Source organism: Puma concolor, chromosome A1, assembly GCF_028749965.1.
Source record: "Puma concolor isolate L17-30 chromosome A1, mPumCon1.1.hap2, whole genome shotgun sequence".
Classification (NCBI taxonomy): domain Eukaryota; kingdom Metazoa; phylum Chordata; class Mammalia; order Carnivora; family Felidae; genus Puma; species Puma concolor.
Window position 1 is genome coordinate 217,403,413 of NC_141667.1, and position 15,613 is coordinate 217,419,025.

General features: G+C 43.5%; 1 protein-coding gene across 2 annotated transcripts in view; it reads right to left on the bottom strand.

Annotated features, from left to right (window-relative positions):
* Positions 1–11,450: 11,450 nt before the first annotated feature.
* Positions 11,451–15,613, bottom strand: part of LCP1 (lymphocyte cytosolic protein 1) — a 54,340-nt gene continuing 50,177 nt past the window's right edge. For both annotated transcript variants that reach the window (XM_025924166.2, XM_086711841.1), the window contains exon 16: positions 11,451–13,185. In XM_025924166.2, coding sequence (XP_025779951.1) covers positions 13,053–13,185 — 133 coding nt within the window. In that variant the 3' untranslated portion in view covers positions 11,451–13,052. The remainder of the gene's footprint in view (positions 13,186–15,613) is intronic.

The following is a 15,613-nucleotide window of genomic DNA, read 5'->3' on the forward strand; positions in this document are numbered from 1 at the left end:
TTTTGGTGGATACGTGTTTTCATTTCTCTTGGGTAAATATCTAGAAGTTGAATTGCTAGGTAATAGGGATACTTCGTGTTATAAGCAACTGTTGTGCCTTTTTCCAAGGTGATTGCACCATTGGACGCTCCCACGGACACCCTATTAGTTGAGCCTCTAGTTGAGCCACATCCTTGTTGTTACCTGATGCAGTGTTTTTTATTTCAGCCATTCTAGTGAAAGTGTGGTGCTAAGTAATTGTGATGTTAATTTACATTTCATAATGACTGATGATGTTAAGAATTTTGGCTGTGTGTGTGTGTGTGTGTGTGTTCAGATCTTTTGCCTGATTTTTTTTAGTTTATTTATTTATTTTTAGAGAGACGGAGATAGCACGAGTGGGAGAGGGGCAGAAAGAGAGAGAGAGAGAGAGAGAGAGAGAGAGAACCCCAAGCAGCACTGGCACTGAGAACACAGAGCCCGATGCAGGGCTCAAACCCACAAAGCCACGAGATCACGACCTGAGCTGAAACCAAGAGTCAAATGCTTAACCGACTGAGCCACCCAAGCACCCCAATTGCCTGATTTTTAATCATACTGTTCGTGTTACTTCTGATTTGTAGGAGTTACTTATATTCTGGACATCAGTCCTTTGTCACGTAGAAGTGTTATGAATATATCTTCCCGAAGAAGACTCTTGTTAGAATCTTTTGACCATTTTGGAAAATTCAATTGTTTCTCTTTTTGTCGTACCTTATAGGAGTTCTTTAGATACTCTGAATCTGGCTCCTTTGTCTAGATATATGTTTTGTGAATATTTTTTGTCACTTGGTGGCTCACCCACTTTTTATTGGTGCCTTTTGAAGAACACACATTTTTAATTTTGCTGAGTCCAAGTTATCAATTTTTCTTTGGTTATTGGTATGTTCTGTGTCTTGTTTAAGAAGGTTTTGATGAGTTCAAGGTCATGGAACTGTACTTGAAGCTTTATAGTTTGGGCCTTTATTTTAGGCTTATGATCCATCTCGAATTAACTTTTGTGTGTGGTGTGAGGCAGAGTGTGAGGTTGTTTAGCCTTCTAGACACCCCGTCCTTCTAACACCATCGACTAAAAACTTTCTTTTCCCTGTGGAATCACTTTGCCAATGTTTTTGCAAAAAGTCAATTGACTGTGGAAGTGTGAACCTATACCATTAAGTTTTGCAGTGATTTTTTTTAATGCTATTTATTTATTTACTTATTTATGAGAAAGAGAGAGAGAGCAGGGGAGGGGCATAAGGAGAGGGAGAGAGAGAGAGAGAGAGAGAGAATTTTAAGCAGGCTCCATGCCCAGCATGGCGCCCCCTGTGGGGCTCAATCTCACAACCATGAGATCATGACCTGAGCTGAAATCAAGAGTCAGGCGCTTGACCAACGGAGCCACCCAGGTGCTCCTAAAAATTTCATCTCTTAAAGTTAGGTCACATGTTCTTGTTTTTTTTTTTCACGTGCTTATGATTTTTTATTGAATGTCAGATATTATGTGTAAAAGGATAGAATAGACTAACGTAAATAGTACTTACGTCCTGAATAGTCATATATCTTCTTCTTCAGGCCACTAGTGTGAGGGATTGAGTTCATCTTGGCTACAGCTGAGCTGGGTTTGGGCTTTGCTGTTATTTTCATGACATTTTATTTACCAGAGTCTCAAATTACTTAAGATCAGGAGCAAATCGTCTTTAGCAGGGTCTGACCGCCTCACGAGTTGCTCTCCGTTCTCCTGCTCTGCCCTCAGCGGTCCGCTACATAGGAGAGGGCTCCCAGATCTCTTGCCTCTGGGAGGTAATCGCAGGTAATCGCTCTGCTCCTTTTTTAGAATGTTTACACCTAAAGTAGAACAATCTATAACGTCTAAAAATAGAAGGTATGTAGAATGAGACATCAATAAAACAGAAACAAAAACTACCGCGGAGCTGTCAAAAGTAATGAGCTATCACACCATAGAAATACATGGAGGAAACTTAAAAGCACGTTGCTAGCAAAAGAAACCAATCCGAAAAGGCTGCCTCCTGTAGGATTCCACTTATATGACATTCTGGAAAAGGCAAAACTAGAGGCAGTAAGATCAGTGGTTGCACTGGGCTGAGGGGAGGGAAAGAGGATGCAATGGGGGAACACAGAGGGTTTTTAGATCAGTGAAACTATCGTGTATAAGAAATATTGATGGACACATGTCATCATATATTTGTTAAAATCCATAGAATGTACCAAAGAGTGAACCATAATGTAGTCTATGGAATTTAGTTAATAATAATGTATTGATGCCGATTCATCAATTGTAACAAATTGTACCACACTAATATAAGTTGTAAATAACAAGGGAAACTGTGTGGTGAGGGAGAGGTATGTGGGAACTCTGTGTTTTCTGATCGACTTTTCTGTAAACCTAGAACTGCTCTAGAAAATAGTCTATTAATTTTTTAAAGGTGGTAGTGTTGAAATCAGACAAAGTAAGCTCAATCAATGCAAAAGCATTAAACTGGACAAAGATCAATTGGGATCGATAACAGATATAATTAATATATAAGAATCATTAAACTTTATGAATTGAAAAAACGCCATGAAAACATAAAGCAAAATGTGACAGAAATTCAAGCATAAATACGTAACAACATAGGGAAGATTTTAGCATACTACCATTTTTCTGTGATAATTTAAATAAACAAAAAAGAGATACAGAGAATATATAGTCTGTGATCCAGCGGGGAATGAATGTTTTTGCATGAAAATTTGACTTTCACTTATCTTTCTCACTCTGTTCCCCTGAGAACTTGATAAAGGTAAAGAGCCTAAGTTTTAGGCAACATTATTTATGATAGAAATAACCCCTGCTGGGTAAGTTGTTTCTGGACTAGGAAATGCCATAAATGAGCTGATTGGGACATCATAGCCTTAAGCTTCTCTGAAGGTCGTGACTTTTGTAACTGGGCATGTCTCTACAGGGACCCAGGAATCTGTGCCTGTGAAGTGATTACAAAAGTTTGGCTACTGGGGGCATGGGCTTTCTAAGCCAGGGTGATTCTTATAACTTCCTGACATAAATCTCATTCCTTCGCATCTGAAATGTCATTTGGGGAGCCTGGAAAGCTGTGTAGAGTGTTTCATTGACTGTTCCAAGAACTACTCAAATGCAACAGGAACTCCTGACATTGCCTTGTGTCAAGCTTTGGTTTCTATCTTATATATCTGTGAGTGAATGGTGCCGAATGAGGCGGGTCAAGGTTTTTGTGAATGTTGTGTTTTCTGAATGTTTTGTTGAACCTAAGAAGACTTCCTGGTGAATATTGCAAGATGGCACACTCAATTTGGTTAACTTGTGGGGAGTTTAATAAAAGTATTGTTTACACTGATGTGGGCAGGGTATAGGGAAATAACAAAAGACCAGTGAGTATACCAAGACTAGTAATTAGTATCTGAAAAGATAAGAATGTGGAAATACACAGAGCCATATGCAGAGGGCTGAGTGACAAGAACTGTGAGTTCTCATCGAGAAACTCAACCAATTTTTCCTCATCTTGCATAGAAGGAGCTAGAAGAAAAAATATCCTGAACTCACTTTCCTCCTTTCCTTTGTTTTCCTGCGGGGGCTTCTTATGGCTGAACCCAAAGAACTTGGGTCAGGCAAAGATTTTTTAGATAGAGCATAAAAAACACAAATCACAAAAGAAAAATTTGAAAAACTGGACTTCATCAAAATTAAAAGCACTTATTCTTCAAAAGATAGTTTTAACAAAATGAAAAGACAAGCCATGAACTGAAAGAAAATATTTTCAAAACACATACTGGGTAAGGGATTTATATCCAACATACATAAAGAACACTTAGAAATCAGGAATAAGACCCAAAAATTTTTTTAGTGAGCAGATTATACAGACACTTTCCTAAACATACAAATGTCCAGTAATCACACGCTCAACATCATTAATTACTAAGGAAATGCAAATTAAACCACAATGATATATCACTACCCACCTGTGGAGTAACTAAATGAAAAAAGGCTAACAATATGAAGTAATAGTGAAGATGTGGAATACCTTGAACTCTCATACATTGCTTGCAGGAATGCAAAATGGTACAGTCATTTTGAAAAAGTTTGGCAATTTCTTATGAAGTTAAACATACTTACTATATGTCCTAGTCATTTGCTTTATGTATTTACCCAGGTGAAAGGAAAACAGTGTCTATGCAAAGACCTGAATGTTCATAACAGCTGAATATTCAAAACATTGGGTGTCTCTAGCAGTTTTACTTATAATGGAAGGAAGGAAGGAAGGAAGGAAGGAAGGAAGGAAGGAAAGAAAGAAAGAAAGAAAGAAAGAAAGAAAGAAGACTTTGATACAAACCAAATGTCCATTAACTGGGGAGTAAATAAACAAATTATGGTACATCCATACAAAGAAATGCTCTTCAGCAGTATAAAGGAAGAGACTACCGATCATGCAACAAGATAGATGAATCTCAAAAGCATGCCAACTAAAACTGGCAAATACTACAAGATTTATATTGTACGATCCCAACTATATGATACACTATACAAGGCAAAACTATAGAGACAGAAAATAGGTTGGTTGTTGCCAGGGACTGGGGCTGGTGGGGAAGAAAGTAACCTGCAAAGAGGTACAGGAGAATTTTTTTGGAGTGGTAGAAAGATTCTATATTTTGACTGTGGTGGTAATTACATGATTGTTTACAGCCAAAAATGTCTCATACTTGACACTTAAAAGTTGGATTTATTTTTCTGAAGAAAAAGAACAGAAGAAAGGGAGGTAGGAAGGAAAGAAAGAAGAAAAACATGGAGACAAGTTTTCTTCCTTGTTCTGCATCTCTCCCTGAGATTTCTGACCTTGGTACCTTTCATGAAGAATAAAAAGAATGTGAAGTTTGATCAGATGGACTCCACCCCTAGTTCACAGGCAAATCTCTTAGCCTCTCAGAGACGCAATTTCCCCTTTTGAAAAATGAGATTAATAAAAACCTCTGTCAGAGGGCTGTTGTAAGGATTCAGTAGGATAACATTTGAAAATAACTGGCAGAAACAAGTGCTCAAAATGTCCCATTTATATAAAAAACATAAACCAGCAAGGGCATTGGCAGGGGCCAACACGTTCTATGCCTGGAGTCTTTTCCGGCTCATTGTGGCCTTGCTACAACTCGTCCTCTTCCTCTGATGCTCCCAGAGCTAGGTGATGAGTCACCTCCCCAGAAGAGAATCTAGTTCTGGGAGACCTAGCTGATTGAGCATGTCCCCTGGGACTCAGCTAATTTATACATTTGTTCTCCAGCCAATTTGGAAGATCAGCTGGCAATAATAATATGGCAAGTTCTTTTTTTTTTTTAAACAGAGAGTTTTTGAAATTTTTTTTTTCAATGTTTATTTATTTTTTGGGACAGAGAGAGACAGAGCATGAATGGGGGAGGGGCAGAGAGAGAGGGAGACACAGAATCGGAAACAGGCTCCAGGCTCTGAGCCATCAGCCCAGAGCCTGACGCGGGGCTCGAACTCACGGACCGTGAGATCGTGACCTGGCTGAAGTCGGACACTTAACCGACTGCGCCACCCAGGCGCCCCATGGCAAGTTCTTTTTCAAGAGCCCTAGCCCTCAGTTTTTATTAAGACTGTGTAAGAAGGTAATTTCCCCTGTGAGGACTGGTCTGCTTTGCCTTTCCCTCAGTTGGAGCAGCCTGAGTATAAGGGCAAGTGCCACTGAGATCTTGGCTGGTCTCACCTGGGTACAGAGCTCAGGCTTATTGTTAGGTAAGCCCTAAGAGAGTCAATTAATTTATTATTTTTATTATGAGTTCAGGTGTAGCTCAAGGTTTCCTTTCAAAACCATTCAGCCATTAAAGCTGCATAATCTTGGGAGGTTTTGAAGACACTCAATTGATAAATGTTTTTTCCTTCCATATGTTCTCTCTCATGTTTATTCACGAAGAGTGAAGCAGCTTTATAATTTGCACAAAGGTTTGGTGTATGCGGGCCCTTGTGTTTCAAAAGGGGAGAAAGGATAATGCCATCTCCGAAACCACTGAAGAGGGGGATTTGAGGCATGAAGGCAGGGAACTCTCTCCCGGGTTCTGATATCCTTGCTTTGGCCAGCAAGAGCCTGAGACCTGTGCCACCAAGAAGCTTACGTGGCACCCAGACAGGCAAATCCTTGTTGGCTAAATTGTGAACAAAGCAAGGTTTGTCTTGGGAAATTTCCACCCCCTCTTTCCCCCTTTCTAAATCATCATCCCTCGTATTGGTCTCCCCACTTTCTAACATGCTTCCCCCAGTCCTGCCTTTGAAGGGTACACCAGGCTATAGATCTGTAGTTCTCAAACTTGACTCTATATTGGAGTCATTTGGGGATCTTTTATTTTTTTTTTTTAATTTTTTTTTTTCAACGTTTTTATTTATTTATGGGACAGAGACAGAGCATGAACGGGGGAGGGGCAGAGAGAGAGGGAGACACAGAATCGGAAACAGGCTCCAGGCTCCGAGCCATCCGCCCAGAGCCTGACGCGGGGCTCGAACTCACGGACCGTGAGATCGTGACCTGGCTGAAGTCGGACGCTTAACCGACTGCGCTACCCAGGCGCCCCATTTGGGGATCTTTTAAATATTTGTCTGCCCAGGCTGCCCCATCGGATCAGTTACATCAGAATCTTGGAGGAAGGGGTATAGGGCATCAGCATTTTGTTAAAACCCCCAAGATAATTTCAATGTGCAGTTAGGGTTGAGAACAGCTGTTCTGGAACAGAGCTTCTCCAAGTGTGCTCTGTGAGTTACGGACTCTCCTAGGTATTTGTGGAAAATGCAGGCTCCTGGACTTATCACCTCTATAGGCATTGAATCTTGTGAGTTCTGGGAAATTTGTATTTTAACAAGCTCCCCAGGGGATTAAGTGCCCCAATGTCTGAGGACCCCTACTAACCCTTTCACTACACCATTTACTTCTCGTGGTATGGTGGGTCTCACTCCCCACCAGCCATACTAGTCTTTCTTTCAGTTCCTCAAAGACAACCACTGGACCTTTGCACATTGTAGTTGCTTGCTTGGAAGGTACTTGCCTCTCTCTCTTTGCCATTAGAAAATTTCTAAAGAGGGTCAACTGGGTGCCTCAGTACGTTGAGTGTCCAACTTCAGCTCAGGTTATGATCTTGCAGTTCATGAGTCCGAGCCCCATTTTGCTGATGTCAGCCTGTCGGTACAAAGCCTGCTTCAGATCCTCTGTCTCCATCTTCCCCCCCCCCAACCCCTGCTTGCATTCTCCCCTACAAAAAATAAATATTAAAAAAAAAGAAAGAAAATTGGCGAAGATAACACCGATGAAACTATATCCCCCAGAAAGTCATTTCAACGTTCATGTTTTGAGGGAGAAAAGAGTAGGCTCTGGAGGGCCATGATCCCTGTCCTTGGGACAGTTTGGTTTACTACATTATTTGCCGTCACTGGAAATCATAGAGAGATTGCTCCAGAGACCATGAGAGAAAATCCAGGAGGTTTGATGTAGGTGGGGAAGCAACAGAAGGGAAGACCAGTGTTATGGTGCCGGGGTGGATGTATTTAAATGGCGGCCCTAGGTGTTCAGTGAGAGAAGGCCAGGCCAAGAGACACATTAAAGGTATCCGGGAGGACCAGGAGATAAAGCTTGGGCCTGTGCCTGGGAATGGGTGCCACAGGGAAGGGGGGGTCAATGGAGAGAGGAACAGCAAAGGGCAAGGCTGGGTGGTGGGGGATGCATCCAACTAAAGGGCAAAACCACTCTAGCTACCTTGAAAATTTATTGATGATGGGAAAATGTGAGTGGAAAGTTGTTTTAATCTCTCAAGTCTACTGTAATTGGGAAAGAATAATTTAATTGAAAGCAGATTAAATTAACTACCTATCAACTGTAGATCTTTCAAGAAAGCTTCTATTCTTTTAGGACAGTGTTTCTCAAACTTCAATGTGCACGTGAATTAACTGGGAATCTTATTTAAATGCAAATTCTGATTTAATAGGTCTATGGCAAGGGCTGAGATTGTACATTTCTAACCAGCTTCCGGTGCCTTTGGCCTGTGTACTACCCTTCGGGCAAGAAAGTTTGAATATTTGGGACTCATCATTGGGACCTTGGGATAGCCAAGTCCAGAGAAGCCTACTGAATTATCAACTTTAATGCTACATTACACATAGCTTTATAATTATTTGCATGCATTCTAATCCTTTAAAATTTCCTATTCCAAAAATGATACATGATAGCTCTCTATTAACCAAAATACCCATTTAAATGGAAATCCCCCCCAATAAAATGGAAATCCCCAATTTTGACATGCTAGATAACAAAACTTACTGCCATTTTGTTGACCTGCCCCTGAATTTTTTTTCATTATTTATTTTTGAGAGACAGAGTGTGAGCAGGTGAGGGGTAGAGAGAGGGGGAGACACAGAATCCGAAGCAGGCTGTAGGCTCCGAGCTGTCAGCACAGAGCCCAACACGGGGCTCACAAACTGCGAGATCATGGCCCGAGCTGAAGTCTGATGCCTAACCCACTGAGCCACGCGGGCGCCCCTGCCCTTGAATTGTTAATGGTGAAATAGTGGGGATTGACTAGATTATCTATGCTTCTGTGCCTGACACAGATGGATTATTAAATATACGTAGACTTCGGACCTGAGAAAACATTTACACAATTTTCTTTTCTCACTTTTTTTTTTTTGTGGTCACTCCTGCACAGACTCATTTGGTAAATCTTCCAGAAATGGCGAGACAGGACCCTGAGTAAAGCGTTGTCTTCGGCAGCTGCCTTGATTACTGGAAATTTATTAGGAAACTATCAAAGGAACTAGATTTCACAAGAAGCTCAGTCAACGCTAACTTGCCATTTGCATCACCTCTGGTTTCTGGATCATGAGGCTGGCAGTGACGTCTGGTCAAGTTCACCAAGAGTCCTGCCAGCATTTAATCCACGTGTGTTGGTACACTGGGTAGACGGAGAACAAAAGTCCATTACATCTCAGCAGCCGCTGTGCTGACAACAGGTGCGCTAACTTGGGCAGCAGGTTGGAACAGGAGCCATCCAGGGATGCTGGGAGCACACGGAAATGTGTCTTGTGCGGGAAGCATCAGTCCGAGATGGGCTGGTCTACGGTGGGCTGAACCCATGCAGCTTTTACAATCAAGACCGCAGCTGTGCTTCCGGGAACAGACTAGACTGTGTGCGTGTGTGTAGGTGGATAAAATCACTCCGGCTGAGACTTTAAAAGTACATCTAGTCCATCGCATTGCATCAGACAGCCTCTCATAATTTCCACACACACACAGGAACACCTTCCGTTCTGAAACCTGAGTATGCATGTCGGCTTTATCATTTTCCCCCCAGTGACCTTCTCTGTTTGGCGTCTCTCATGGTCAGGAAACACTTTTGTTTAATATGAATCGATTTTGAGAGCGCTCCTGAGCTCTTACTAAAAGTCTGGAAAAATGCTTGGTTCTGCATGGAATTTTGACATGTATAAAGCATGGTTCTTGCCTTCCCATTCATTGGAGGACAGCTCTTCTTCCAGTTTTGGCAACCCTTCATTCAGAATTAATTTTCCCCTGCGCTCCCATACCTTATTTACAAATTTGTTATAGGGTTTATCACATTATGCCTTTTATTACATTTTGTGTGTGTACGTGTATGCACATCATCTCCTTGTTGGATCGACATGCTTGTTTTTTTTTTTTTTTTTTTTTTTTTTTTTTTACGTAGGCTCCATGCCTAGTGTGGGGCTCGAACTCATGACCCTGAGATCAAGAGACGCGTGCTCTCAAGTCAACATGCTCCTTTAGGTATAAAATGGAGAAGTTGGGATCAGCTAAAGGATCCATTTTGTCAGATAATTTGAAGGAACTTAAAAGAGGACCTATGCTTTACTATCTGACATTAATACCTTTGATCGAGACGGAACTTGATAAATTCCTGTCAAATTAGAATTAACATTCTGTGCACAGGAAGTAGATATATTATTATCCACTGTGGCCTTATTTGCTGAGGCAAACAATCAAACAGCCTAAATATCTATTTATAAGCCACTGGTTAAGTGCAGTTTGGGATATCTAGATAATAAAAGACTGTACCCTAACGAAAGGATGGAGGCAGGTCTATATGAACAATCTCCAAGACACGGTGTTAAGTAAAAAAAAGTGAGATGCAGAATTACGGGTATGGTACGCTAATATTTGTAATAAAAAAGGGGTGTGTGTGCGTGTGCGTTATGTGTATAGAATATTTCTAGAAGGATACAAAAGGAATTAGTAACCGTGGCTGCTGACCAGGAGCGGAACCGGGGGACGGGGCAGGGGGGTGTGGTGAGTTGATAAACCAGCCCTCTGGGGATAAGACAAAGAGCCCCATTTGTAGAGTTGGATCACATATGTGGCATAAACACTTACTTCCATCACGGCCAGTTTCGAATAATGATGTAACAACAGGCTCCCAAAATTGGCTCCAGTGAGGTGATGGGAGCTGGCCTCAGGGCACACACCTCTAGACCCAGAGGTGGGAAGTTGGGCCCCTCTCCACTGTAAATCCTCTGGTACGATTTTAACTTCTGATGCCATATTTGGATTGACTATTTAAAATGTAACAAACCTTGAAATTTAGAAAAATTATCACGACTAGCCTGGTAGACTCCGTTAGCCTTGTCTTCCCCAAAAGGCTGAGTTTTCCTTCCTTGTGCCTGGTCGGGCTTTGTCAGGTGAGCTATCAACTCAGCCTTGTACGAAAAGGAACCATTCCTATCTGCAGCCTCTCGGTCATACAGGAAGGCGGCTACCTCCTGAGTGTGAAAGCTGCAGGAATGTTCAGGCTGGGAAAGAGCCACCTCCAGAAAGAAGCTGTTGGTGAAGCTGGGACTCCCAGCTTCCAGGCAGCCGTGTGCGTGTGACAATCGTCTGCTGGCCCTGCCACATAGGCGCTTCTCCATCACAGTGGCTCACCTGAGAGGATCCGGGCTGCAGCGAAATTCCTCAGCATTCTCCCCACGCTCCTTCCCGTCCTGCATCCCGCCGGCCAACGTGTGGACAGCCAGGCTAGAGAGGGGACATCAGATACGGCCAGCCAGAAAGGATTCCCTCTTGGCTCATCCTAGAAGCCATGTCGCACCAAGTTCCACATCTGGCTTTTGCTCATGACTGGGTTCAATGTGTCCAACTCCAGCTGACTCTTCAGTTTTTAGCTAAAATATTTCTTCTAAGGCTGTCTCCCTCTGTTGTTACTTATCACTTACCACATCTGCCAGTTTGTTCAACCTCAGTCTTTCCTGATGAGCTGAGCACGATGCGACTTATTTAGCGGCACATTTCTGCCATCTGGCACAAGGCCTACCACACCCATTAGGCCCTTTACTGCATGTTGGCTGAATGAAATAACAAGTTATACTACATGCCCACAAAACTTTCAAAAGGAAACATCCAGAGACATCTAATGAAGGGAACACTTTATTTGGAGAGATCTGGATCACTATTTTATCTTCATTTTCCATTAAGGCAGTAACAATCTTCCAGGAGGCAGGCGGGGGAGAATCATCCGAGGCTACATTAAGTTCAGTCTAACATAAAGCCAGCAGATGCAGCAGAAATATAGATTATGGGCCGGGAGAAGCCACATACTGGCTTCTCGAACCTGCTGCCAGGGAACAGATGCAGGGCGAGGCGTTTCAATTGCTTTGAAAAATGGCTAAGTTCCATTACAAGATACCTCGTTGATGAGCCTTGTCACCATGATGGAGGGACCCTAGTGTCGGTTCACAATGTTCTGTGGCTCTTTAGCCTTCAGTATGCTTTCACGGAAATCGTATAACCTATTCGGGCTGCTCAAATTCACACTGTTCCTGTGATTTGGCTTCAGAATTCTTTAAATGTCATTAGGTGTACATAACGCTGTGGAGGGTGGCACTGTTCATTGGCACACATCGGCCCCTTGAGCCCGGGGGTGGCAAAAAGCATCTGAAGTACCAAAAAAGTAAACACTGATAGTATGGCCTTGCAGCAACCAGATGCACTAAGATCTAAGAGCAAACGAAAGCAGAGCTGAGTGGTTAGTTAGCCATACCCCAGGCGGCGCCGCAGTGGGTGGGGGACAGAGGCTTTGCTATGGCTCCACACTTCCCCCTAGTGGTCGGATGCTCAATGACACCCTCCTTGGACGTCACCTGTCTGGAGTTCGCAATCTTTCTGAAGGCACAGTATTGAAGATGTTAGACCTGGCCCGAGCCCAAATTCTAGAGTTAAAAGCAGAAGCTTCCTATTGGTTGACAAAACCAAAACTTCACGACATTTGGGACCCTAGTTCTGAGGGAAGGCTCTGATGATGTTTTACTTCTGCAGGTCTCCAGAGATTCTGGGGACCCCACCAGCCTGACTGGTTCGTCAGGTGCTTCAAATGGCTCAGACATGACAGCGGGCAGCAGAGGTGGGCCACAGAGAAGGTATAGTTTGGAGAGAGTGTGGAGCAAAGCCGGAGGAGACAGAGTGTAGGCGAAGGGGAACAGAAGGTGAGGCTCGTAACAGAGCAAATGTTGCCTTCCGGAAACAGGCTTTAAGGACTGGTTTGGTGATATCCCCCTCTCCTGGTTCTCACCTTGAACAAAAAAGGCAGCTAAATTAAGCCAGTTGGAAGTACTATTAAAATTAATAACACCATAGCTACTAAACGTGACTAATGGCAAAAAGCATGAAGGATGCCTGGAAGATAAGGTGTTTTTTTTCCCCTCCAAATTTTCAAAGAGGCAATAAATTCAACCATAAAAAAATATTTGTAAGAGGTTGGGTTTGGGTTGTTTTTTTTTTTTTTTTTTTTTTTTTTTTTTGCAAAGAATGAAGCATTTTTGTTAAATACAGGACAGGCTACCTGGCTGGACAAATATACACTTTTTGGAATCCTGTGTCGTGTCACCGGGTTGAAAACTCCGGAATGGCTTGAATCGCCCCCCTGCTTCTTGTAGGTGTCCCGTGCTCAGCCAGTGTGTGTGTGTGTGTGTGTGTGTGTGTGTGTGTGTGTGTGTGTCACCTCCCCTCTGGGCCTTACACCCTCTTCATGCCTTTCCCCATGAGGCAAGCAAACACTGTCATGACCATTTTGGGATTCACTTCAACCAGGTCTTCTGGAAGGGCGTACACTCTTGCTCCGATTTTTCGGGCCATGGAGATGGCATACCTAAAAGGAGAAAAGAGGAAGGATGAGGGGAGCCTGAGGAACAGCGGATGAAGGGGACCCCTTAGGATCAGAGTTACAGTCGTACCACATACTACAGACCACACGCCATGTGCCACATGCCCTATGCTCTGCAGGACTCACGGCTGGGACAGCGGGAGCCAGTCACAGCCTCCTTCCGCTTCTGGGAGCCGAGCTCGGCCACTCACGACAATTACAAAATTACAAAATCTCTCATCTGTCCTTACGGACCTCCCTAGCTCCTGCCGCTTCTGATGCCTTCCCCACGAGGATCCGCTCGGGCTGCAGGGCAGCAAAACAGGTCATAGGACTGAAAAGGATGGGTGCTGCGACAGGTCTTCGGACCGCATTGCAACGACAGAAACACTCGCACAAGGGAGAAAGGAGGGGAGATGCGTCTGTCTCATACTTTGACCTCACGCGTCAGTTTCATTCTTTGCCCCGATGCGATCGTTGCCCGCGGAGGCATGCATTTATTGATGCTACTCTAACACTAGAATAGCCAGAGTTTCACAGTACCCATTTTTTGCGTAAAATTATCACAGCTCCAGTGGAACAGTTTGCTCTGTTTTTATAATTATATGAAGATAATTTTTATGAGTTATGATCTCTTTTCAAATGAGCCCACACTGCTACCTGGAAACTCTTTTTTTCACCTCGGCGATTACCTCTTAGTAATGACCTGTAAGTAGTAACCTCTTACAATGGCGACTCAAGAGACTCTCCAAGCCACCCAAGGCCCCATTATGCCCTCTGCTCTCTAGACCAACTTAACTCTTACTCTATTGATCACATTAAATTAAGGGCCTCAGGCAGGAGTGGTCCCCATTTTTTGCTTCCTGCTCATGTCTCAATCACTGCCTCTACATTAATGATCAATGAAATTAAAATGTATTTTCCCATTATAAAAGGGAGAGGGGAATCGTTGAAAAATTAGAAACAAGAGCCTCAAAAAATCATGCAAATCTTGCCACCATAACACAGCCATTTTGGGGCATTTTTGTAGAATTGCTTTTACCCATTTTTCTCAGTAATTTTGTATCCTGTCCTTAGAGAAGAGTGCTCGAGAGCCTGGGCTCTGAAGTCCGATTTTGAATCTAAGCTGGACCACTTAGTAATTCTATGACCTTGGGCTCTGTAAGTGAACTTGAGGAGCTTCAAATTCCTTCAGCCTCATCGCATTCCCCTTGAAAAACTAGGCCCAAGTCTTTTTTTCTTTTTTCTGGGCCTTCACACATATTCCTCCCTTTAGCATCCTTTCTGCCTCCTTCACCTGGGTACCGCCACCTCTTTATTACTATCTCATCTTAGATGTTACTTGCTCCATAGAGCTTTGTTTCCCTTCCTGTCCCCTCCATAGTACCCCGTACCCCCTCCCCCCACCATCTCTTGTAACTGCCATTTGTAATTCCAGCATACAAGGAACAAAGGACCTACACTTCCCCAAACTGTGAAAAGAAGAATACTATTGAGGTTATGAACATACAGGGCTGCCAGGCACTACTCAACTTGTTAATTCTGGAACTTTCTGATGGGTTGAATTGTGTCTCCCCGCCCAAAGATAGGTGGAAGCCCTATCCCCTAGTAATTCAGATGATGACCTTCTTCGGAAAGAAAGTTGTTTCGGATGTACTTAGTTACGATGAGGTCATAGAGGAGACACAGACACAGAAGGAAGACAGCCACATAAAGTCATAGACACACAGGGAAGAAGATCACCTGGAGGGGAAGGCAGAGACTGCTGGCCAAGGACTGCTGCCCATCACCAGAAGCGAGGAGAGAGGCACGGGACCGACCCTCCCTCACAGCCTGAGAAGGAACCAACCCTGCCGACACCTCAGTCTTGTCCTTCTAGCTTCCACAACTGTGAGACAATACATTTCCGTTGTTTTTTTTTTTTTTTAATTTTTTTTTCAACGTTTTTTTTTTTTTTTATTTATTTTTGGGACAGAGAGAGACAGAGCATGAACGGGGGAGGGGCAGAGAGAGAGGGAGACACAGAATCGGAAACAGGCTCCAGGCTCCGAGCCATCAGCCCAGAGCCTGACGCGGGGCTCGAACTCACGGACCGCGAGATCGTGACCTGGCTGAAGTCGGACGCTTAACCGACTGCGCCACCCAGGCGCCCCGAGACAATACATTTCCGTTGTTTTAAGCTGCCCTGTTCGTGGTATTCGGTTGCGACCACCATCGGAAACTGATACAACCTGTTCCGAGAAAGGCACCCCTCCAGAGGATGGGTCAGCAAACTTGCCACAAAAACTCACAGAGCCCACATTTTAGGCTTTGTGGGCTTTGTCGCAATGACTCGAGTCCACCCTTCTAGCAGGGAAGCGGCTACAGAAAATATATAAATGAACAGGCACGGCTATGCCAATAAAACTTTATTTACAAAAGCGGACAACAGACC